Raw genomic sequence first — 24080 nt, forward strand, 5'->3', positions numbered from 1 at the left:
TTTTTATTTTTTACCACTCACAATTTAGAATGTTATTTCATTTACTCAGAAGAGCCTTGAGCAGTAGTATATTACTATAAAGATCAAAAGTGTAAGTTGTTTTGTTTTTTCTGTTTTTGTTGTTTTTGTTTTGATTTGTATCTCAATTGCCGAAGGATTATTTTTTAAATGGATATTTTAAGATCAAATCTGATTCCAAATTGGGAGAACATCATGAATTAGCATTACCATTATGGGCTCACAAGTTATGAGTGTGCATGAGACTTTTTTTTAATATTTTCCTATGTGATATGTGTTGGTGATAAAATGTGGGAGAATTCCCACGTGTGGAAACTGTTAGTAGATTTTGTTGCTACATCTCTGCTCACAATCGTTTTGCCAGGATTATTTTTATTTCCCACTTAAAAATACAAGTTTTAGAACTCAACACTTTGTAAGCAATATCTTTCCCCAATATGAGAAAAAGCTCCCATTATGTATTTTGGTATATACTTCCTGTAAATACACTATCTTTAACACACCAGTATCTATTCTATGGAGTAGTGACAATGACCCAAAGAAGCAGGTAATCGTGAGAGATTTGATGCTGACAGACTGAAAGAAAACATAATGTAAAAAAAATTCAAATTTGTTTATTGTAGTGATTTGGTGATGACATATAAAGAAGAAGGCTGAGTGACTTGGAAGGGTAGAAATACTGCCTCTGGCATTTATATGCATGTATGTGTATATATGCATCTATATGTGTGTTTATATATGCATGCTACATTCATATATCACATAAAATATTATAAATATTTAATATTTATTATCTATTTACTATTTTTATAAATTAAATTTAGATTAATTCAATCTTTTAAAACTTCATCATAAGCAATCATTATTTTCAATGGTGGGCTAAAGCCAGGCACATACCTATAGTCCTAGCTACTCAGAAGGCTGAGGTAGGAGGATCACTTGAGCCCAGGAGTTTGAAATCAGTATAGTCAATGTAGCGAGATTCTCATTTCTAAAATAAATAAATAAATAAATAAATATTTTATAAATAAAAAAAATTTTCAAATATTATCTCCAATGCCACAAGTAAATTTACAAATACATATTAAATATGTCATTTTATTAACTTATTTATGTTGCTGAGAAAAAATGTCAAATATAAAATCATTAATAAATGTAATAAAAGTTCACCAACACTATTAAAGAAGCCTCTGGTTTTCATATATATATATATATTTAGAAATTAAGAGTTGTTTTAGTTCTTTAACTTTAATATAACTTTAGAAATATGGAAGATTAAATTACTTAATGATTTAAGACACTGGATGATGCAACACAAAGAGAAATATATGTGAAAATATAACCTACTAATCTTTATGAGGTCACATGATCTTCACATTAGTAATTTTCAGTACTAAACGACTCTCTTAATAATGGGATGAGGAAACATGTCCTCATCATTTTTTTAAGACCGTCAGAAGCAGTGTATTGGAGTCTGCCCCTTGGAATCTACTCAGGATATGCTGACTGAACATATCATTACATCATTTATCTATTAATTCATATATTGTAGACATAGCTATAACCCAATTAAATGATCAGTATTAAAAAAGTGGCAAGTTTGATGAGCTAGTTGCATTTTTCTAAAATTTAAAATATGCACATACATTTACTTTAAATTAAGATTTTTCTACATGTTCACAATTCATACATCTTAAGAATAATTTAGAAAGTTCATTTGTGAACCACCAAAATTATCTCACATGCCACATGTTGCTCCTACTCTACTTTTCAACTGGCCTAGAGGTTGATATACATATGGGAGTGTATATACAAAGCTCCTTAAACAGCTAAGGAAGAAGGTGTATATATTTAACACAATGAGAGGCAGGAGGCGTCTAAGGGAAGAAAAACTAGGTTTCTAGGAGACAAAGGGGAGATTAAAATAGCTTGTGATTGTGTTTATGTAGGTAAGAATAGACTTCCTTGTTTTTTCTTCATTTTCATAAACTTTCTTGGGAGAGGGAATTCATGGCAGCCTCACTCTCTTAAGTATCTGCTTTTAGTGACATGAAAGAAGTTCAGAAAAGACTTCTTTCTATTTGTTGAATCTCAAATGTCTTTAGTTTTAAATAATCTTTATAGTGCCTCTAGGGATCTGAGTGAGTGCCGAAACTTTGAAAATTTAAACATTTTGTGTTTTCTTAGCTATAATTTTATCACAGTCTGTCTTATACTGTATCAAAATATCAAAGAATCCTGGAACCACAAAGTTATTACATTCTAGACAAGGTTGTACTTACAAAATTCCACCAATAGAAATTCTTGTTTCCTAAAACTTTACCCTCAAGCATTGCTGTACAACTTTTTATGAGCAACCAGATTGGGAATGAGCTTAACCAAAATGTACTATTAACCATGCTTAAGAAGAGGGATTTTTTTTTTAATTGGACGGCAAATATTAATGTCTGGGAACTGTCACAAAGGAAGACGTTTTATGAACAAAAAAAATAAAATACAGGTCTGTTAGTATAATTACTTTTAAAAATTATTTAACATAAATTAGCAAAATAAGATTAGCCATTTTAAAGTGAACAATTCAATGGTATTTGGTACACTCACAGTATTGTACAACCACCGCCTCTATCTGGTTCCCAAACATTTTAATCACTCCAAAAAGAGCTGGCACCACTCATGCAGTTGCTTTCCATATCCCCTCCCCAGCTCCTTGTAGCCACCAATTTTTTTACTGCTTCCAGATAGTGCATATAAATGGATCATATAATATGTGACCTTATTTTTTATCTGGCTTCTTTATTTGAAAACATGATGTTTTCAAGGCTCATTGATGTTGTTGTATATATCAGTACTTCATTTCTTTTTATGCTTGAATTATATGCCATTGTATGTATATACCACAATCTGTTTACCCATTTATTCATTGATAAATATGTGGGCTTTTGCCAACTTTTGTCTGTTGTGAATAGTGCTACGTGAACATGCATGCAAGTATACTTTTCAATGTTGTACAAAGTAGAATTCAAAAAGGCAGAAAAGCATAATAGTTCTTCAAAATAATAACTAAATGCTATGAAACTAAAAACATTTCCAGATTCTGTCATAATGAATGATGCTACCACCACCACCCTCGACAATGGATGTTCTTCATGGAAATGACTTAGGTCCAATATTATTTTCTTCTGTCCTATGATAAACATTCTTCAGATAAATATAAACAATTTACATTTCTAATAAAATTACTACCCATTCTTTAAGTGTGTGCTATCCATCATGATTTCCTTCCAAAGAAATGAAAGGGAAACAAGGAAGAGGAACTTTATGGTTGAGAAAACTGACTAGATACAGCCTCAGCCAGGTAATCAAGTTAACAACAGCGATAAGTCCTATTAATAATATACTTTTGATAAATATGTCAAAATAGCAGTTGACTTGTGGTTTTCCTACATAAATCACATAACCCCAGTTGAATCTTGAGGAAAACACCAGATAAACACCCATTAAGGGACATTCTGCAAAATATCTAGTGCTCAAAATTGTCAATGTCATCAAAAACAAAAGTCTGAGAACTTGTCACAGCCAAAATGAGCCTAAGGAACCATTATGACTAAATGTAAACTGGTATCCTGATTGGGATCCTGAAACAGAAAACTGACATTAAGTAAAAACTAGGGAAATCTGAAGAAATTTTGGATTTTAGTTAGTAACAATGTATTCCTACAGCAAAATTGCACTAGATACAGTTAAATGATAAGGAAGACTGTATTCACAGCTATTGCAATAGAGAAGAGAGACCAGAATACAGACCAGATCTGAACTGATCTCTAATAGAAAAAATGGCTGGAGAGCTGTTAAACACCCCAGTGGACTTGATTGTGGGGGAATCACAGACCAGGTGTGTTTACTAATTGGCATTCCCAAAGGAAAATAAACTTCCTTGAATTTTCATGACAGAAAGCAGTTTTAGAAATTGGAGCAAGCTTTCCTGTGTCCATGTGTACACGTATGTAACAAACTTGCACGTTGTGCACATGTACCCTAAAACTTAAAGTATAATAATAATAAAAAAATTTAAAAAAAAAAGAAAAAAAAAGAAATTGGAGCAAACCTCCAAAGGAAGTCAGGCTCCTACCCTCCCACAGAAACTGGGAAATACTGGCTTCTTCCTTGACTATTACATTTCGAAGAGATGGCCCCCAGGGCATTTGTAGAACCGACAAGCAGCTTATAAAAGATTCACATCTCAGAGGCTCAGAGAAAGAGTTTCCAATGACAAGGTTTCTAAAGTAAATGCTCTAGTGAGATGAGAGTGACCTTTATGGTTAGGCTGTCTAGTAATGTGAACTGTTAGGTAAAGGCCTAACATACAAAAGCTTAACTACTGTAACATACTTTCAAGAAAGTTGCTTTGAAGACAGTTGGATCTCAGTTTATATCCTGACTCAACCACTTAAAACTGTTGGTTTAAGCAAGTTAATTTACCAATCTTTTTTTTTTTTTAAATGCAAACTAGGTCTACATTGTGCCTAATTTCTCTTTTATTGTTGTTTTTTGAGACTGAGTCTCACTCTGTCACCCAGGCTGGAGTGCAGTGGCATGATCTTGGCTCACTGCAACCTCTGCTTCCCAAGTTCAAGCGATTCTCCTGCCTCAGCCTCTCGAGTAGCTGGGACTACAGGCACCTGCCACCACACCCAGATTTTTGTATTTTTAGTAGAGACGGGGTTTCACCATGTTTGCCAGGCTGATATCACACTCCTGCCCTCAAGTGATCCAACCACCTTGGCCTCCCAAAGTTCTGGGATTACAGGTGTGGGCCGCTGCTCCTGGCCATTGTGCCTAATTTCTATAAACTACCTGTTGTTTGTTTTTCTCTCTAACAGGACCGTGCCCAAAATCTGAATGAGAGGCGAACCACCACCACCACTCTCACAGTGGATGTTCTGGATGGAGATGACTTGGGTCCAATGTTTCTTCCTTGTGTCCTTGTGCCAAACACTCGTGATTGCCGTCCACTCACTTATCAAGCTGCCATACCTGAGTTGAGAACTCCGGTAAATATACTCTTATCTTTCTCCCTTTATTTGCACATTTTAAAACCCAATGGGATCATGTTCAAGTATTTTGTAGACATATAATTTATAATAGCAAAACTCACTATATGCACATTGAAAAATATTTATGTCCAAAACTATTTTCAGGGAGTATGAATACATTTTTAACACAAAGAGTAATTATATAATTTACAAAGTAGAAAGTATGTTATGAAACAACAGTCCAACATGGTTATTTTATTTATTTTTTTTACCAATAAATCACCAGGGAGTTCACTAGCCATTCTGAAAAACTCCAAATAATCGCTGCAGCATTTTCTTAAATTCATATTTAAACATGCAGTCCTAAGTCAGAGGACACACAGGTCAATAGGATACTTATTTGGCCTGGTAGAATTCTGAAACGTTATTGGAGATTATGTTTGGCTGTTTGAAGGTAGGAGCTAACAAATACTGAATACAAATACTTACCTCTTAAAGTAAAGATACAGAAAGGTGAAGCACGAATACATATTTTCTGCACTTAATCCTGTATTTTTGATAAATGCTAATGGAGGTATAAATTTCTGTCAGTTTTGATTTCACACCTTGGACCTCCCTAGATGATTGACGTATACACCTAAGAATAAGAATTTTAAGGCAAATGGATATCCTGCTGAGGCAAAAATATCAATTTCTCCCCTAAAAGATGTATTTGTGTGTGTGTGTGTGTGTGTATACACATATTCTGTTTTAAAAAATTGAGTGGTCTAGGACTTAACCATTTAACCAATATTTTTGCTGTTTCCCTGGAAAGCAATCAGCTCTCTAGGTTCCCAAAATGGCTCAAAGTGTTAGAATTTGTTGGAAGCTACTTCACTTTTTTTCCTCTAAACACATGAGAACTGCGGTTCTGAGGGTCCTTTATTTGAGATTTTGAGGAATAGAACAGGAATGCCTTCTAAATGTAAAGCCAAAGAGTGCTTATCCAATGTTATAATATTAATACATCTATTGGTTTTTATCACAGTAGATCTAAAATAGTTGAGAATCACTTTTGAGTCTACTCGCAGCAATGATCACTGGTCCAGTTAACTTGCATGAATAAAAAAAAAAAGCTGGAGAGAAAAATAAATAAATCTCATGTGCATTGGATAAAAAAATATGTTTTCAGCCAAATGAAGTATTTTTGCAGACAAAAAAGCTAATCAGAACTTGACTGGACAAAATATAGATTACCTACAGTTATATGCCATTATGTTATTTTGTTGAATCCCAGCAAAAAAAAAAAGAACAAAACAAACAGAAACAAACAAAAAAACAAACAAACTATTAAACATGGTGAACATAAAAATTTTCTTTGAAAGGACTGATAAAAGTAATGATGACAAATACAATTTTTATAAGGCTGCACACCTACTGCCATCTGCCCTTCGACAAAGCTGACAAAAGTAATGGGAAAAAGACTTCCTATTCAGTAAATGGCACTGGGAGAACTGGCTAGCCATATGAAGATTGAAGCTGGACCCCCACCTTACACCATACACAGAAATCAACTCAAGATGGATTAGACACCTAAATATAAAACTCCAAACTAGAAAAACCCTGGAGGACCACCTAGGCAATACCATTCAGAACAAAGGCACAGGAAAAGATTTCATAACAAAGACACCAAAAGCAATTGCAACAAAAGCAAACATTGACAAATGGGATCTAATTAAACTTAAGAGCTTCTGCACAACCAAATAAACTATCAACAGAGTGAGCAGACCACCTACAGAATGGCAGAAAATATCTGCAAACTATGCATCTGACAGAGGTCTAATATCCAGCATCTATGAGGAATTTAAACTTACAAGAATTAAATAAAAACATCAAAAAGTGTTTTTTTGTTTTTGGACATGAACACTTTTCAAAAGAATACATACATGTTGCCAATAAAAAAATGAAAAACAGTTAAATGTCACTAATCATTAGAGAAACGCAAATCAAAACTACAATGAAAAACCATTGCACAGTCAAAATGACTGTTATTAAAAAGTCAAAAAATAACAGATACTGGCAAGGTTGCAGAGAAAACGGAACACTTATACACTGTTGGTGGGAGTGTAAATTAGTTCAACCATGTGGAAAGCAGTGTGGCAATTTCTCAAAGAGCTAAAAGAAGAACTCCCATTTGACCCAGCAGTCCTATTACTGGGAATATACCCAGAGGAATATAAATCATTCTGCCATAAAGACACATGCATATGAATGTTCATTGCAGCACTATTCACAGTAGCAAAGACATGGAGTCAATCTAAATGCCTATGAATGACAGATTGGATAAAGAAAATGATGTACATATACCACATGGAATACTATACAGCTATAAAAGATAATGAGGTCATGTCTTTTGCGGGAACATAGATGGAGTGGGAGGCTAATTTCCTTAGCAAACTAACACGGGAACAGAAAACCAAATACAGCATATTCTCACATATAAGTGGGAGCTAAATGATGAGAATTCATGAACAGAAGGAAGGGAACAACAGACCATGAGGTCTATTTGAGGCTGGAGGGTGGGAGGAGACAGAGGAGCAGAAAAGATGACTATTGGGTACTGGGCTTACTAACTGGTTGACGAAATAATCTATACAGCAACCCCCCATGACACAAGTTCACCTATGTAGCAAACCTGAATATGGACCCCTGAACCTAAAATATAACTCTTTTTTTAAAAAGTTTCATTTTTATTTATCTTTTAAAATATCTACAAGAGGGTGGGTTTGCTCCATGACTAATCATTGTTTGCACATGAAATTTAAACATGTAAGTTTCAAGTATATTAGGCTGGCATTAAAATCTTTTAAAATTTCTACAAGAGGGTGGGTTTGCTCTGTGACTAATCATTTTTTGCACATGAAATTTAAATGTGTAAGGATCAAGTATATTGGGCTGGTATTAAAAATGTGCATTTTTGTTTCATTCAAAAATTTCTATTCGGAAAGACAATAGTGTAAAAACAAATATGCTGAAACAGATATTTAATACTTGATAATAATCTTTTTCAATCATCCACATACAAATTTGGCACTCTGTATTGCATGTGTGTGTGTGTGTGTACTTCCAATTAAAATCCTTTTAAATATAAAAAAGGAAAAAGAAAAATATATTTTTAGTATTAATTTATGTTTCTGAGTTAATATATTTAGCTAGTGTACCAGTGGGACCCCAAGAGAAGGTATATATTGAGACCGCAATAATCCAATTCAATGAGTCAGTCTGATGACTGTTTACTAGTAGTTAGTTCATTGAGGAAAGTAAAGGAAGATAGAGGCTGCTGCTTGAAAAGCAGAGTGTACAAACTTAATTTTATAAAGGATCATTGAGCTTCCTTTCCTCTCCAGATTACAGACTGAACATCTCTCTCATTCCTATGCAGTTTAGTGCCAGAAACCAGACTATACTTTCAATCTGGGGTAATGATGTAAGTGATCATAATGTCTAGAGGTTGTATAGAATGTTCTCTTTGTAATGAACTATACTAAGCTCTGCACAAATATTAACTAGTTGAATATGTTGAATATACACAAAAACGTTTTTGGTAGACAGTCTAAGTATATAGAGACAGATATAATTTAGGAAGAGTAAATAAAATTAAGATACATTTGAGTCCTGGCTTTACACACAAAAATTGATAGCAGGTTTTTTCTGGCTCTGGCAGCCTGGGTTAAGTTGGAGATTCACTCTGTAGGTGGACATAGTTGTTGAAAAATATTTATATCCAAAAGTATTTTCAGAGAGTATGGGCAAATTTTTGGGCAGAATGCCTCACTCTCTCCCTTGTTGTACTATAATATTCATATTTTGAGTATCAGTACTCAAAGTAGAACTAGTCCAAGGGTAAAACTTATCCAGTCTTCTGATGACAAACCCAGTCCAATATTAAATATTGCATATCCTAACATAGGGGGAATAATGAACTAATGGTGAAGAAATTAAGTCAAGAAATTTTTTATGCTCTGAATCCTTTGTAGAGTAGTATTTGGGCAAACAGCGTGAAAGATCCTGAGGATAGTGGATTCTTGCCAGTAAAAAAAGGAGGTCTTTAACTGAAGATCAATAAATATTTTTTGAACAATTATTCTTTTATTTTCCTTTAAAACCGTGCTTTTTGAATTAAATATTATGGAAGAAATTCCGGAATGATCAATCTTGATCCTTTTATCATTTTTAATAGATTGAGCCATTCCTTAACATACTTTGAAAAAATGAGAATTTAAGATTTATACATTTAAGTAATTATGGCAAATATTTATTTTTTTATTTCATGTACAAAAATATAGATATATTTACTTGTAAGCCTAGGCACTTGGTCAGATTATCAGTCACTGTATAACAGGCCACCAAAACTTAGTGGCCTCAAACTGCAATCATTTAATTTGCTCACTAAGCTGCAATTTTAGCAAGACTTGAGAAAACATCTTATCTTTGCTCCATGCAGCATCAGCTGTGGTGCTTTAACTGAGGGCTGGGTGCCACTTTCATAATGATTAACTTAGATGGCTACCAAGTTGATTTTGGCTGTTGGCTGGTGCTCATCCAGGGTTGAAGACTGAGGCTTCATTTTCACCCCCACTTAAGCCTCTTATAGGCTGTTGGGGCTTCCTCACAGCAAGACAGTGGGTTGTCACAACAAGCTTCCCAAGAGAATTAGGCAGAAATTTTCACAAATTAGCTATGGAATTTGAAGTGTCAGTTCTGCTGTAGTCAAATCTCTGCCAGTTTCAAGGGGTAGAAACATACTCCACCTCCCTATATGAGGAGTGTCCAAGTCACATAAGAAGAGCATATGGAAAAGAAAATGTTATTGTGGCAATCTTTAGAAAATAAAATCATCCTTAGTACTGGCATCAGGTTTTTATGTACATTGTTATGTACATTGTTATTTTGAATCCATTCTAGAACACTAGGTATAAAAACTGGAGTTAGTTTTTGAGCTTCACATTCAAATTACTGTGTTTATGTCTGTACTTTTATTCTTTTTGATTTTCTCTTTTTCTGTTTTCCCTTATATATTCTGCTAAAATTTCATGAAATTTCAATAAGATCTTGCTCTCCAGAGTGAGAACTAACCATTAATGTCAGCTAAACAGAACATGTTGACTCTAATTACATACTTGCTGATCCTTTCTTGAAAGAATTCTTCAGATTTTGAAAGACTTGCCACTTGTTCACCTATGTTGATGTGAAATTTTCCTTACTTTAGTGGTATTCTTGACTTGAGAAACTATTCCTAACCCCATTATAATACACGCAGAATTTGTCAGTTCAGAAAAACTTTTAAAAATGTAGTCTATTAATAAATTTATCTCATGAATTATGATATAATAAAAATGAAAATCTGCTTTATATCAAAATTTAAAGTCACTTGTTTAGAAACACACTGATTTTATAAATGTGGATTACATGGTTTTCTAATACAAACAACTCTCTTTGGCAAATTAATGTTTTCACAAACACTAAGGCTAATATTACATTGAACACATAAATATATACATCTGGTGTTACAAAGGTATAAAGCAATTCATAGTACTCTGCTAATTTATTATTAATTTGATAATTTTCTATAGGACCTTAATGTATGCCAAACTATGTTGAGGATGCTGGGCAAGTAGGATGAAATAAATTATTGCCCAGATATATTATTATGTATATTTATTCTTAATTTCTGACTCTTTTAAAGTTATTATGTCTGTAAAGTTTAGGTTTTCTGGTATTATGAAAAAAGTCTGTAGAATTTGGAGTATAAAATCCTTGGCTTTATTTTCTAATGAAGCACAGATAAAACCATGATAAATCCTTATGCATTTTTTCAATTGAACAGTAGCATACATTTATGTGTTTGCTTGATTGGTTGGCTGTTTTTTCTTTTGCAGTGTAATTTATCCCTGGACAGAAAAATGAACGATATATTAACATACTTTCTATGTGTTTACTGTGTATACCTTCCTTTAATTATTGCACCATGTGGTTTTCAGTATTTCAACATCAGTTGTTCACTGAACATGGTCATCTTTTCCTCTCCCCCTATTTAAAACCACTGGATTGGATCCCAATAATTTCTAGTGACAAACATCTCAACTTCAATCTTTGTCTTAAAAAATCTAGCTTTCATGTCAAGAACAGCTTCTCTGGCTTATCTATGGTACCCTCTCCCTCCAGGGAAGCTTTCTCAGTTATCAGAAAAGTAATGGTGATTTTCAGTGATCTACAACACTTATCATTTCTTCATGGCATATCCTCACATTAGATATATTACAGTCTGGGAACTCTCTCCTCTCTTGTTTTTTTATGGAAGTACCATTTTTTCTCATTCCCTTGGTGGCCTTGGATTTCGCCTCTTAAATCTTTGATGGCTTTTATTTATTTTGAAATTTATTTTTAAATTATGATTAAATTTTAAAGATTTCCTTGTTATTTCCCCTAATTCCTCTGAATCAAGGAATTTATTTTGCATGCTTATTAAACTCAAACTGGGTCTGATTGAAAGTGCAAGCAATAGTGACAGGCCCTGAACTCTGATTTTAGAGTACGAACATTCTAATGCATGACTCAAAATGTCCAGTGTTGTGGTTACTAGTTATTTTATATGTGCATTTGTTAATAATGAAGCAATAGAAACTAAAACCAATAGCTTGAATATATTCAGATTATTTTTATGTTTTAATAAAGGATTTTTCTTACTTCCATTGAAAATGGGAAGTAGAAGATAAACAGGGGCAACCACAAGACATTCAAACTGTCAGGACAAGGGCGTAACAGTGCCCACCCTCTAACCATTTGCCTGGTTCCATTAGTCCCCAAGCATGTTTGAAAACAAAAGACACAAACTAAGCATGCTGAATAAATTAGCTGCTATGGCTATAATAATCAGAAAGGTGCAGAGTTTCAGAAAGAGTAGGGAATGCCAGTATGGAGTATGCAAAATAACTAGATATGGTTATGGGGTTTGTTTATGATACGGTTTATGTAGACAAAGTTTGAGGTGTTTTAAAACTGGGATTTGAGTTGAAAAGAGTCAGGATGCACATTTCCACTATTTCAGGATTTTCAGATGACTAGGCACATGTGGATGATACTGGTACCAACTACCAATGACCAACTATAAAGTACCCCTGCGATAAGGGAGACTTCCTTTTTGTAGAATAGTCCTGAAAATACTGACAGATCTGTGGTTAGTTTCTGTTATTTTATTGCATAAAAAACAGTTTAAACAAATTTTATAGCCAAAGTTTTATCCTTGATGGGTTTGGCCAGACTACAATTTCTTGACTAAAGCTTTTAATGCCAGGTTAAACAGGAGAAACTTTTTCCACTTTAAAAGAAGAAAATCCTTGCTATTTATTTTATTTGATGAATAAACAAATTTATTGCAGTAGCTTAAATTTTTTTTTTTTTTTTTTAAACAGTCTCACTCTGTCGCCCAGGCTGGAGTGCAGCGATGTGATTTCAGCTCACTGCAACCTCCACCTCCCGAGTAGCTGGTATTACAGACATGCACCACTACCCTCAGCTAATTTTTGTATTTTTAGTAGAGACAGGGTTTCGCCATGTTGACCAGGCTGGTCTTTAACTCCTGGCCTTACGTGATCCGCGCCCCCCTTAGCCTTCCAAAGTGCTGGGATTACAGGTGTGAGCCACTGCACCTGGCCTGTAGCAGCTTAAAATTTTCCTTGAGAAAATTCCTGACTTTAAAAATAACCCTTATATAAGTACAAGTGATTGTGACAAATGACGTAAAAATGGCATTCATGATGTCTGAAACAAGCCTAAATAGAATTCAAGATTAGACTAAATGATTTTCACAAGGCACATTCAAGGTTTTACATTCTATGATTGAAAAAATTGTTTTGAAAACTTTTTATTTCATTCTTTCCTGTAGGATTTTGCTACAAATAACTTTGGGAATGAATAAAGTGGAATAAAGTGGAATGGTTCAGAATTGAATTAGACGTCTTGTGATTGTGATGTTTGGTTTCCATTCAAATATATGAAGTGAGATGTCATATCCTGAATATAGTTTGTCTTCCCCAATTACTTGATAGCATGTCTGTCAGCCAGTAAAGATTAAGAACAGAATTTCTCTAAATTCCTCTGATTATTCCACTAAGGCACATTAAAATACTTAATTTTGGGAAACCAAACATCACAGATTTCTCCATGAAGTCCTAAATCTTCTTTAAAGTCAGAATAGGCATCTTAGTTACTGACAGTATTCAGGTTTTTTTCTCCCTTGGTGATATGTCATTCCATCAGTGAAAAAATATTTTTCTCCCAGGGATAAGAAAGGTATTCTGGTAATACATTATCATCAATCCTTAAACAGTAACAGTCTTGGCACTTATAAAACCGACCCATTTCTTATAACCAGAAAGATTACCTTAGACTGTCCTTCACATTATACTTTACTTACTGCCTTGTAAGAGTAAGAGTTGCTCACTGTGTTTACTTGCTGTCCTCCATATTCTCCATTGCACCATTGGTGTATAATGTTAAGAGTTTCGTTGAATATTATTTTAAGTATTACAAAAGGCAGCTTGCTGCTTAATCTATGCATCTTTGGGGTTTTTGAAGAAGAAATTTAATTCTTTGATGTAAAAAGGAACTGTTAAAAAAGTTGGAAACTCTGCACCTGTGTATATATATTTTTTAGCAATAAAGCAGCATGGGCTGAGAATGCACTGAAATCTCAAAAAAAAAAAAAAAAAAAAATTTTAAAGATTTCCAAGCCTTCTCTCTTTTGTAATTCTTTTTTTCTCCCTTATTGTTTTACTAAGATTGAGTTGAGCAAACCTACATAGAGTTCTATTTTTCCTCAAATAGGGATTATGCATTTGTTGTAGATAAGTCTTCTAACTTGAAATCTGTCTTGAGTTACAAGTTTGCATTTCTCATCTTTTTCTGGATAGTTTTAACTGTGTTCCCGGCAGATGCCTCATTATTCTATCCAATTCTAATGTATCCATACTTACTACGTATTGTTACTCCTGGGGTCATTATTGATTTGAACCTAGACTTCAATGACCTCCATTCCAAACTTAATCAATCTCCAAAGCCATTTTCTGCATTACCTATACACTCTTGCTCAAATCTGTTTGACACCTGTCTATTTACACTGTCAAAACATCTATTTAAAGACATACTCTAAACTCGGCATCTGGCCTCCAGTCTCTCACTCCTCTAACCACCATCACAATAAAGCCAAAGTTGTTTTTGTTTTTGTTTTTCGATACAATGCTGATCTGATTTTTTGATGTTTAAAAAGGTTCAGTGTTTTCCATCATACACCAAATGAATTCCACGGCTTTTATCTTATCATTCAAAGTAACTTTTATCTGACCTCTTTGCAGTCTCATCTCTTCTAACACACATAGTACAATTCGTCTAGGCACACAGAACATCACATATGACCCTGAACTTCTCTGAGAATTACCCTACTTTCTCTCTGTTTCATATGTTAAGCACATATTTGTTATTGAAGGTTCATATCAGTTAACCTAAAATAATAGATCCTCAAAACTAATAGTTTCTCTTTGTGATCCCATTTATTCCTACTGTAAATATTAAACTCTTCAATATGATGTGTTCATTTACTATGAATGTTTTTGTTTCACTACACTATGAGTTCTTTAAACTTCTTTGTCATTGTATCCTAACTTGAAACCTATTGGCTTCACATAGTAGATATACAGTATTTTTTTTTCTTTTTTTGAGATGGAGTCTCACTTTGTCACCAAGGCTGGAGTGCAGTGACACGATCTTGGCTCACTGCAACCTATACCTCCTGTGTTCAAGCGATTCTCCTCTCTCAGCCTCCCAAGTAGCTGAGACTACCAGTGTGTGCCACCACACCCGGCTAATTTTTGTATTTTTTCAGTTGAGACAGGGTTTCACCATGTTGGTCAGGCTGGTCTCGAACTCCTGACTTCAGATGATCTATCCGCCTTGGCTTCCCAAAGTTCTGGGATTATAGGCATGAGCCACCGTGCCCGGCCTGATATTTTTTGCATATTTTGAATTGAATTAATTCATCAAATTTTCAAAATATGTTTATTATGTAATAAGTCATTGAATATAAATATGAATAATCATGGCTCTTGTCCTCTCAGTCTCAATTAAAGTATATTAGTTGTAAAGGTACATATGTGAAGTCTGTGTGTGTGTGTGTGTGTGTGTATATGTATGTATATATATGATTGAGTGTATAATTACTTATTGTAATTGTAGATTATCCAAATATATTATTTATTTTATACAGTCTAGATCAAGTAATCATATATCCCATTTGCCATAGAAAGTCCCAGATTATAATTCTTGTCCCAGCATATTGTTAATAATGTCTCCTTTTCTTTTAAATAGTATTCTAAATATTAAAGTATATCCTCACCGAGTCCCTTGGCCAATCACTTGCAAAATTTTTTCTGTGGATATCTTTTGGGGCCAGCAAAGTGATGAATGAAAAGGGAATCAGTTGGTAGCTCCCAAACTGCCCACAACCTTTTAATGTGAAGATTGTTTGTCAAAATATTTTGAAGAAACAAATGATAAATAATACATCTAGAGTCAACATATGATGTGACTGCCATTTTGTTCTTCCCATCAACAATCGCACACAAACACAAACTAAAATTCAGCAAGTATTGTCCTGAATGTGAAATCGTATTGTGATTCTAAAAGTGGTGTGTGACATGGGGGCCTGTCTGGGGGTCGGGTAATAGGGGAGGGATAGCATTAGGAGAAATACCTAATGTAGATTATGGGTTGATGGGTGCAGCAAACCACCATGGCACGTGTATACCTATGTTACAAACCTGCACGTTCTGCACATGTATCCCAGAAATTAAAGTAAAATTTTTAAAAAGTCATGTGTGAAGTAATATGAAAGCAAAAGAATCCTTGGTTCTCCTTATCATTGGTCAAAATGTATTTGAACAGGTTCAACTATATTCAACTGTAATTTACCATAGCACCGATTATAGATAATGTGAAGACATTGAAATTTTTAGTGGAATAAATAAATAAGAAGCAACAGATATAAAATAACTATTAAGTAGGCAAAAAAAGAAACAATAGAAAGGAGGAATTGAGTTCATTAGTTTAGTTGAATGAACAAAGTCACTATTCTGCTGAATAACAAGTTTGAAGTCTAACTCTTCTCGTTAAGGAGTTTGTTCAAAGTATTACTTTAAATTAACCTTAGAGCTATTTTTTTCTATGAAACACACATAAAAGTAAAAGACGTCAAGTCCTTAAGCTTGTACCTGATGTTTCTAAGTTTTCCTACACATTTATTCTGAAACTCTGTGATGGCTTACTCAATTATGAGGGAAAATTTGCAAAGATGTTTACCATCACAATGTAAGATAGTTTGTAAGCACTCAGAGTCTGAATTTAAATCATGTGCAATGTTTGGTATGTTGCTTAATGTCTCTAAAACTCAGTTGGAACTTGTTATCCACAAAATGAAGGTAATAGCTCAGATATGTGGTTTTCATGAGTACTATAAAAGAAGATTTATGAAGCATGCTTAACTAGTTACCAGCAAATAGTAAGAGTTTAACAATATTTGCTATTGTTACTATTATTATTGGCAATGGAAATTTTTCATCTGGCTTGGTGTTTACTCAGAGACACATGGGAAGAATTAGCTAATTCAAATTAGTTACTAATTTGAATTTCTAGCTTTAAAACTGAGTTGTATGTAGATAGTACCTAATTTATTCTGATTGCACTACTTCTAATTAATTCAGTATTATTTTGGATTTTTAAAGGAATGCAATCTATTTATTCAAAAGAACACTCAAGGTATCTTTTTAAATAAACAGAGTTGGCATTGTCACTACTTGTGCTGAATTAATTATGCAGTATATTATGACTTTGGGGAGAAGGAGCAGCAGATGCCAAATGCCACAAGGTGATACTGCGAGCCAAAATATATCAATGAATCAAATTTTAAATGTCAGACGGGGAAGAATCTTTCTCCCTTTGCTTCTTTTTTAAATAAATATAAAAACAGTAGATTATAGTAATGTTTTCCAAATTGTCCCACAGAGCCTCCTGTTGGGCTGTGGTGGTTCAGGGTTTCCACTGTAGGTAAAGATAGGACTTCCTCGCCCTATAAATTTGGCAATTCTGCTGTTTTTCCACACACTAATGTAGAAAGTTGTTTAGGATTTACTTTAATTATAAAATAATTGGCTGCTAATTATGAATTATACAGAAACATTTAAAAAGATTAGACACATTAAAAATCAGATATCCTCAATCCTCAAAGCCCAGTCCCCAGGATAACCATTATTAATTTGAAGAATGTCTTTCCAAGTACCTGGAGCCTGACTGAAGCAATTATATATATATATTTAATTTCAAACAAGCCAGATGACTCTGGCCTACATAAAAGTAAACTATTAGAAGATTCACTGTGGCTTCACAGAATCTACTGGTAGCTTTTTAAAGGAATTAAGAGCTGAAGGTTGAGAACAAAAGCCTTACCTATGTGTTTTAGGGGTTGGAGATGGCTCACGTGATTTGGCATGACTATGTAGACAGGATGTAATTGTTTGTCTTTCTAACCCAATGCAAATTTAAGGGAGAGAGCAACTGATTGACCTAGCTTGAATCACATGCTTGCCCTTTGACCAGAGGGAATGGAGTCTGGGATAGTTAATTTTATGCATTAACTTGACTAAGACATGGTACCCAGATATTTGTCAAATAGATCTAGATATTGATGTGAAGGTATGCTTTTAGATGATATTAACATTAAATTACTAGACTTTGGATCTATGATATCGGTTGGCTGCATCCGGTCAGCTGAAGGCTTTAAGTAAAAAGACTGACCTCCCTCAAAAAACTGAGGATTCTGGCAAACTATTTTTGGACACAAACTAGGACAGTTCTTCCCTATGTCTCCAGCCTGCTGGCCTATCCTACAGATTTTGAACTTGCCCGACTCCACAATCACATGAGCCAGTTTCTTAAATTATCTTTCTCTTTCTCTCTCTCTCTCTCTCTCTCTGAGAAACATACACATGTACATACATACGCACACATTTTATTGGTTCTGTTTCTCTGGAAGATAACAACCAATACAGGGCCCCTGATGAAAGTGTGTCTAATAGAAAAGGTAATTAATTTAAAAACAGATATATTGTTAAAGGGAAATGGATGCAAGGCAGCTGAAAAGCCAAATATTTAAAGCAAATATATAATCAAACCATCAAACTTTTTTTTTCCTGGAGTCTTACTATGGTTGTCTACCAGTTTGCCTGAAATCTGGTCAGAATGGCATTGAAAAATAGACATTAGATCACGTCTTTTCCATGTTTCAGTGCTATGATAGCTTCTTATTAAGTAATCATATCTAAGTGTCTTCCTTTACCAAGACCTGTAAGGTCCTACACAGTCTTGTCTCACTTGCCTCATCCCATCTCCTTCCACTACCTCTCTTCCTCCTGCTTCCTGGTCTTCTTTCTGTCCTTTATCATCCCATATTCTTTGGCTGAGGGAAATGTCTTTGTGTTCCATTTTTTCTTCCAGAATATTCTCTTCTGATATTTTCCTATGGCTGGCTCCTTTAGTTATTTAGATTGCACCTCAAATGTTACCTCCTTAAAAAAGGCTTCCCTAATAACACAGTCTGTAATAGGTTCCCTCAAGGATTAGAAAATACGTGACTTTGTTTTCTGCAGATTAGTTTACTATGTGGAAATTTCTTGTATATTTATTTAATTGATTAATATTTGTCTACTTCCTTCAAAATATAAAAACATCTGAGAACAGAGATTTTCCCTATATCATTTGCTATCTTATCACAAACTGTTAGGATGTTGCCTCAAATATAAAATGCTCAATTAATATTTACCTATATGGAATAAATTAAAACTTCCCTATCAATGCATATATATTTTACTTTTTATAATAGCTGCATAGAATGACTTTGTATAAATGTACCTTAATTTGTTTGTCTGTTTTATATTTTAGAATTCTGTGTACAGTATTACTTTTTAAAAAAGTGCTTCACTGTTTAAAAAAAAACCTAGATAAAATATATTCCTCTCTAAGGAGATATATTTCTCTCTGATGTGTTCTTTTTTTAGCAAAACTAAATTTATGTTACATATTCCTTATTTCAGTTCTTCTTGATTAAAACAAATAATGAAGGACATGCTAATGCATTTTAATAATTTTAACTGTTGGGGCTTATGTGTGGCTAAAAGATGGTTTTGAATCCAATGAGGTCATCAGAAGAGAAATTATGTACGTAACACTTTAAAAAGTTATGAATATAGCTGTAAGATTGTTCACGAGCAGTTTTGCAGCTTTACTTTTAAGAAGCCATAGTATATGTATTGGGCTTTATGATTAAGATTTTTTCTGAAAGAATGTTACTACTCAACTATAATAGCTCTAAACCGACTTGATTTGTAGGCAGCCCTAATAGTGTTTTCCTTGAATTTCACTTCGCTTACTAACATATTCTGCAAATACATACAAAAAAAAAAGGGAAATAAATAGACTATGGACACAGCAATGAATTTACCTACTTACCAAGTGATGTTAGTTCATGATGCTTTCAAGACCTTTAGAAGAAATCTTATACATAAGCCACTGTCATCTCCTGTCCCTGTTTCTACTTTTGCTCCCTATCGCTTATTTTTCACACAGCCAATCAGGGTAATCTTTTAAAAGCATAAATCACTTCAAGTTACTCTCTTGCTTAAAATATTCCAGGGACTTCCAACTGTGGTAAGAATAAAATTCTCAATGCCCATGTATGGCTTACTAAAGTACACATGATTCAATTCCTGCCTATCTGCTGCTCTGCTGCCAGGACGTTTTTTCCTATCCCTTGGACATTCTAAGTTTGTTCTCATGCCCAAGCTTTTGCTATTCATTTTGTGTAAAACTCTTTTCTCAGGGCTTGCAATCATTGGTACACTCTCATCAATCAATACCAGGTTTCAGGAAACATATAACTTCCCAAATTTCCTGACAACTCTTCCTAATGTAGATTTGCTTTAAACAACAACAAAGTCATAGAGATTAATAAAAAAAGTTTTATTTGTTTTTGTTGGTATATAGAGGCAAATAAAATTTATAGTAGCTCTGTTTTCAGTGCAATTTCCTTGCAACTTGCAGCTGGCTTATGCCAATGTTAATAATTTAACGAGAAACAACAATATAGGTGAGTAAGTAATATACAAAACAGCTGGCTCATTTTAATAAAATTGAAAAAACCTTGCCATGTCAAGATACTCAAAGAATAAATATTATTGGCATGATAAATATTTATACTGGTGAGTCAAAGAGTTGTAATAAACATCCAAAAACCTCTAAATTCCTAATCGCTAAAACGTGGGCAGACAATGTATCTGAAGACGTGAAATGAAACAGCACTTGTTTCTTAAAAAATTACTTTTAAGGTGACATTTTCACACAGGAGAACAAAAAGGAGAAATGTAGAATGGTTTAAGTATATCTCTGTCAAGAAGCATCTCTTTAATATGATTTGAGGGTTGTATAAAAGGGTTTGCATTTATCAGCCTTGCATGCATGCATTGGGTTCAAAAGTTATTTAAAACACTGCTTTTATTCCAAATGTTTATTTGTCAGTCTGGTTGCTTTGGTACGAAGTGTCAGAAATAAAGGACTTCTTGGACTGTATACTTAGGTTATAAATATTTCCTGTGTTGAGAAGAAATTTTATACCACACAGTGTTTACAGAGCGTATACCTGATTAATAACACACATTTGGTCCTTAAAAATTACGTTCTCTTGTATACATTGCAGAGTATCTTACTTATAATACATGCATGATATGACTTTCAGTTTCATTACTCTAGATTTTGAGTTCTAATTATTGTCACTATTACATAGCAATACGTTTCCACATATTAACATCTGCAGAGAAATGTGTATGTGTGTGCATATATATATGCATATATATACACATACATATATATTTTTATATATATGTATATATGGAATATGGAATTGTTTCCATTTGAAACAATTGTGATAATTGGGGAACCCTCTTAGGACATATAAACTCTTTTTTTTTTGCAATATTTTTGGTCTGTAGAATTATATATGCAGTTTTCTTTTAGAAAAAAATGCATACAGAGATTAAGAATAAAGTGACAGCAGTAATTTGACCTTATCAGCAATTCTCTGAGTGATAATTGTCCTTGTAATCTATTGGCCCATCTGCTAGGTGGTGGAAGTTCCTCTCAGTCAAGAACTGTACCAATTCTTAAAGCCAGTCCCTTCTGAAGGCTCATAGTAGCAGTGGAAATTACACATAGAAGTGACTCATTATTCAATAAAGTTTCCTATTTTTCTTATAGGAATTGAGATGGAATTGAGCTAAGTTTTGTAAAGGAAGTGAGGAGGTATATAACATTCACTTTTAAAATTTTTAATATGTGTGGGTGTATATATAGGGTACATGAAACACTTTGATATAGGCTTGTAAAGCGTAATAATCACATCATGATAAGAGGCCTTTGTATTTTTACTTTGAAAAGTAGACTGAATGCATTTTGAAATAAAGTTGTAAAATTTCTCAAATGGAAAGGTCTGAGGTCAAAGGAGGAGTGACCTACTAGAGTACCTATTATGTGTTAGGTAAGTTATATAAACTATCTGATCCCAACAGAGTAAACATTTGTTTTAGTCTGATCGACTGCCATAAAAAATACCACAAACTAGGCATTTATAAAAACTAAAAATTTATTTCTGACAGTTCTGGAGGTTGGCATTCTAAGATAAAGGCACCAGTAGATTCGATGTCTGATGAGGTCCTGCTTTTGGCTCACAGTTAGTGGTGTCCTCAAATAGTGGAATGTGCAATGGGTCTCTCTTAGGCCTTTCATTTATTAAGGGAACTATTGTTAACACCCCTCATGACCTAATCACCTCCCAATCTTCTAATACCGCCATCTTGAGGGTTAGGATTTCAGCATATTTATTTTGGGGAAACACAAACATTCAGACACAGCTGGAATTTACAATCTAGTCTAAAACAACAAAGAGTGTCTCACACAAGTTTTACCTATGCTACATTTTCCCTGTACATACAACAACACATAATATCTAAGGATTCGGTAGGAGTTATTGACCTGATTTTACCACCTAAATAACGTCACCTAAAACACATTTCTAGGAAGTGAATGGGTGGGACTTAGGGTACATGTATCTAACCTAGTAAATATCATCTTGAAATCATTTATTTGAAAATCCAGACTGCTATTCATTATTATTTATGCAGTTAAATATATTTCTGTTACTAACACAAACAGTATGTTATGTTGATTTTCATGGGAATTTTAAAAAATGGTTTTACATTTTATTCCTAAGGGTAATATTATTTAATTTAAACACTAAAAAAACAGCCAGCAACCACAATGTAGTCACTATAACCACCACTGCAGTATTTCTTTGTTGATTTGTAAGGGATATATAAAGATAAATGAGAAAAGACCGTAAAGAAATTCCCAGAAAAAATATATCAGCTCTTATAGATGTGGTGGGTGCTATGAAGTGTTACATGTGTAACCATTGAGGCAATCAATTATCACCTCTCAGTTACCTTCATCCCCACATGCTAGGAACGTTGCTGGCTAGAGAAAATTACTTGAGTCTCTCCTGAGGAATTGCCCTTCATTTAAAGACAACCATTTCACACAAATTCATCACCTATCCCTGGAAGCATAGTATCAAATGGCTGGTCAGTGGGGCTGGAGAGAGTTATATCAAGGCCCAGTCATCTAGCCTCAATGCATGAGAACTCTGGAAGCCATTCCTTTTAAGATATTCTGTGGGCTTGTTTTCTCTGCCTGGATTGTACTTCTTTTCAACTCCTCTCTCTCTCCCCAATCCTTCTCCCTTTATTCCCTTATAAGTTAATTCCCTTATAAACATTGTACATGCAAATTTACCTGAGAGTTTGTTTTCCAGAAAACAAACTTAGTACAGTGGAATATCTTTGTGTTGGTTCCTAAAGAAATATTTTAGAGATTTCATTTATTTTGTTCAACAGAATGATAGAAGACTTCTATTTTGGATACAATCAATTAGTGTTTTACCTGGATCATAACTTGCATAACTAGCTTGTAAATATGTGTCTTACTCTACCTCAAAGAGTCTGATTTAATGTTTTGGATGAGGCCTAGGAACTTGTGTGTCCAGAATTTGTTCCTTCCAGTGGGTTCTTGGTTTCACTGACTTCAAGAATGAAGCCACAGACCTTCAGAGTGAGTGTTACAACTCTTAAAGATGGTGTGTCTGGAGTTTCTTCCTTCAGATGTTCAGATGTGTCTGGAGTTTCTTCCTTCCAGTGGGTTCATGGTCTCGCTGACTTCAGGAGTGAAGCCACGGACCTTCTCAGTGAGTGTTACAGCTCTTAAAGGTGGTACAGACCCAAAGAGTGAGCAGCAGCAAGATTTATTGTGAGGAGTGAAAAAACAAAGCTTCCACAGCAAGGAAGGGGACCCAAACAGGTTACTGCTGCTAGCTCAGGTGGCCAGCTTTTATTCCCTTATTTGGCCCCATCAGCATGCTGCTGATTGGTCCATTTTACAGAGCGCTGATTAGTGCATTTACAATCCTTTAGCTAGACATAGAGTGCTGATTGGTGCGATTTTACAGAGTGCTGATTGGTGTGTTTACAATCCTTTAGCTAGACACAGAGTGCTGATTGGTGAATTTACAATCCTTTAGCTAGACACAAAAGTTCTCCAAGTCCCCATCCAACCCAGAAGCTCAGCTGGCTTCACCTCTCAGTCCCTCCTTTAAACAGGACACCCCAGCTTCTGTTAGGAATTGGGCGATGACCATTCTAGCTACTTCCTGCTGGATAGGAGCGAAGAAGGGGCCCTGCAGCTGTAGTGTCCTCCAGAGGGGAACTCTTTAGGCCAGTGAAAGGGCCAGTGGGTCAGTCCGGGGATCCTCAGTAGAAGTTGTTAGTTGAGTTCATTTGGGGT

At 34.3% G+C, this 24080-nt stretch overlaps 1 protein-coding gene across 4 annotated transcripts in view; it reads left to right on the plus strand.

The window, feature by feature from the left end:
• PCDH15 (protocadherin related 15) overlaps nucleotides 1–24080 on the plus strand; it is a 1016126-nt gene that overhangs the window by 482630 nt on the left and 509416 nt on the right. For all 4 annotated transcript variants that reach the window (XM_063669967.1, XM_063669968.1, XM_054435813.2 and 1 more), the window contains exon 8: nucleotides 4899–5069. In XM_063669967.1, coding sequence (XP_063526037.1) covers nucleotides 4899–5069 — 171 coding nt within the window. The remainder of the gene's footprint in view (nucleotides 1–4898; nucleotides 5070–24080) is intronic.

This window comes from Pongo pygmaeus, chromosome 8 (assembly GCF_028885625.2).
Source record: "Pongo pygmaeus isolate AG05252 chromosome 8, NHGRI_mPonPyg2-v2.0_pri, whole genome shotgun sequence".
NCBI lineage: Eukaryota > Metazoa > Chordata > Mammalia > Primates > Hominidae > Pongo > Pongo pygmaeus.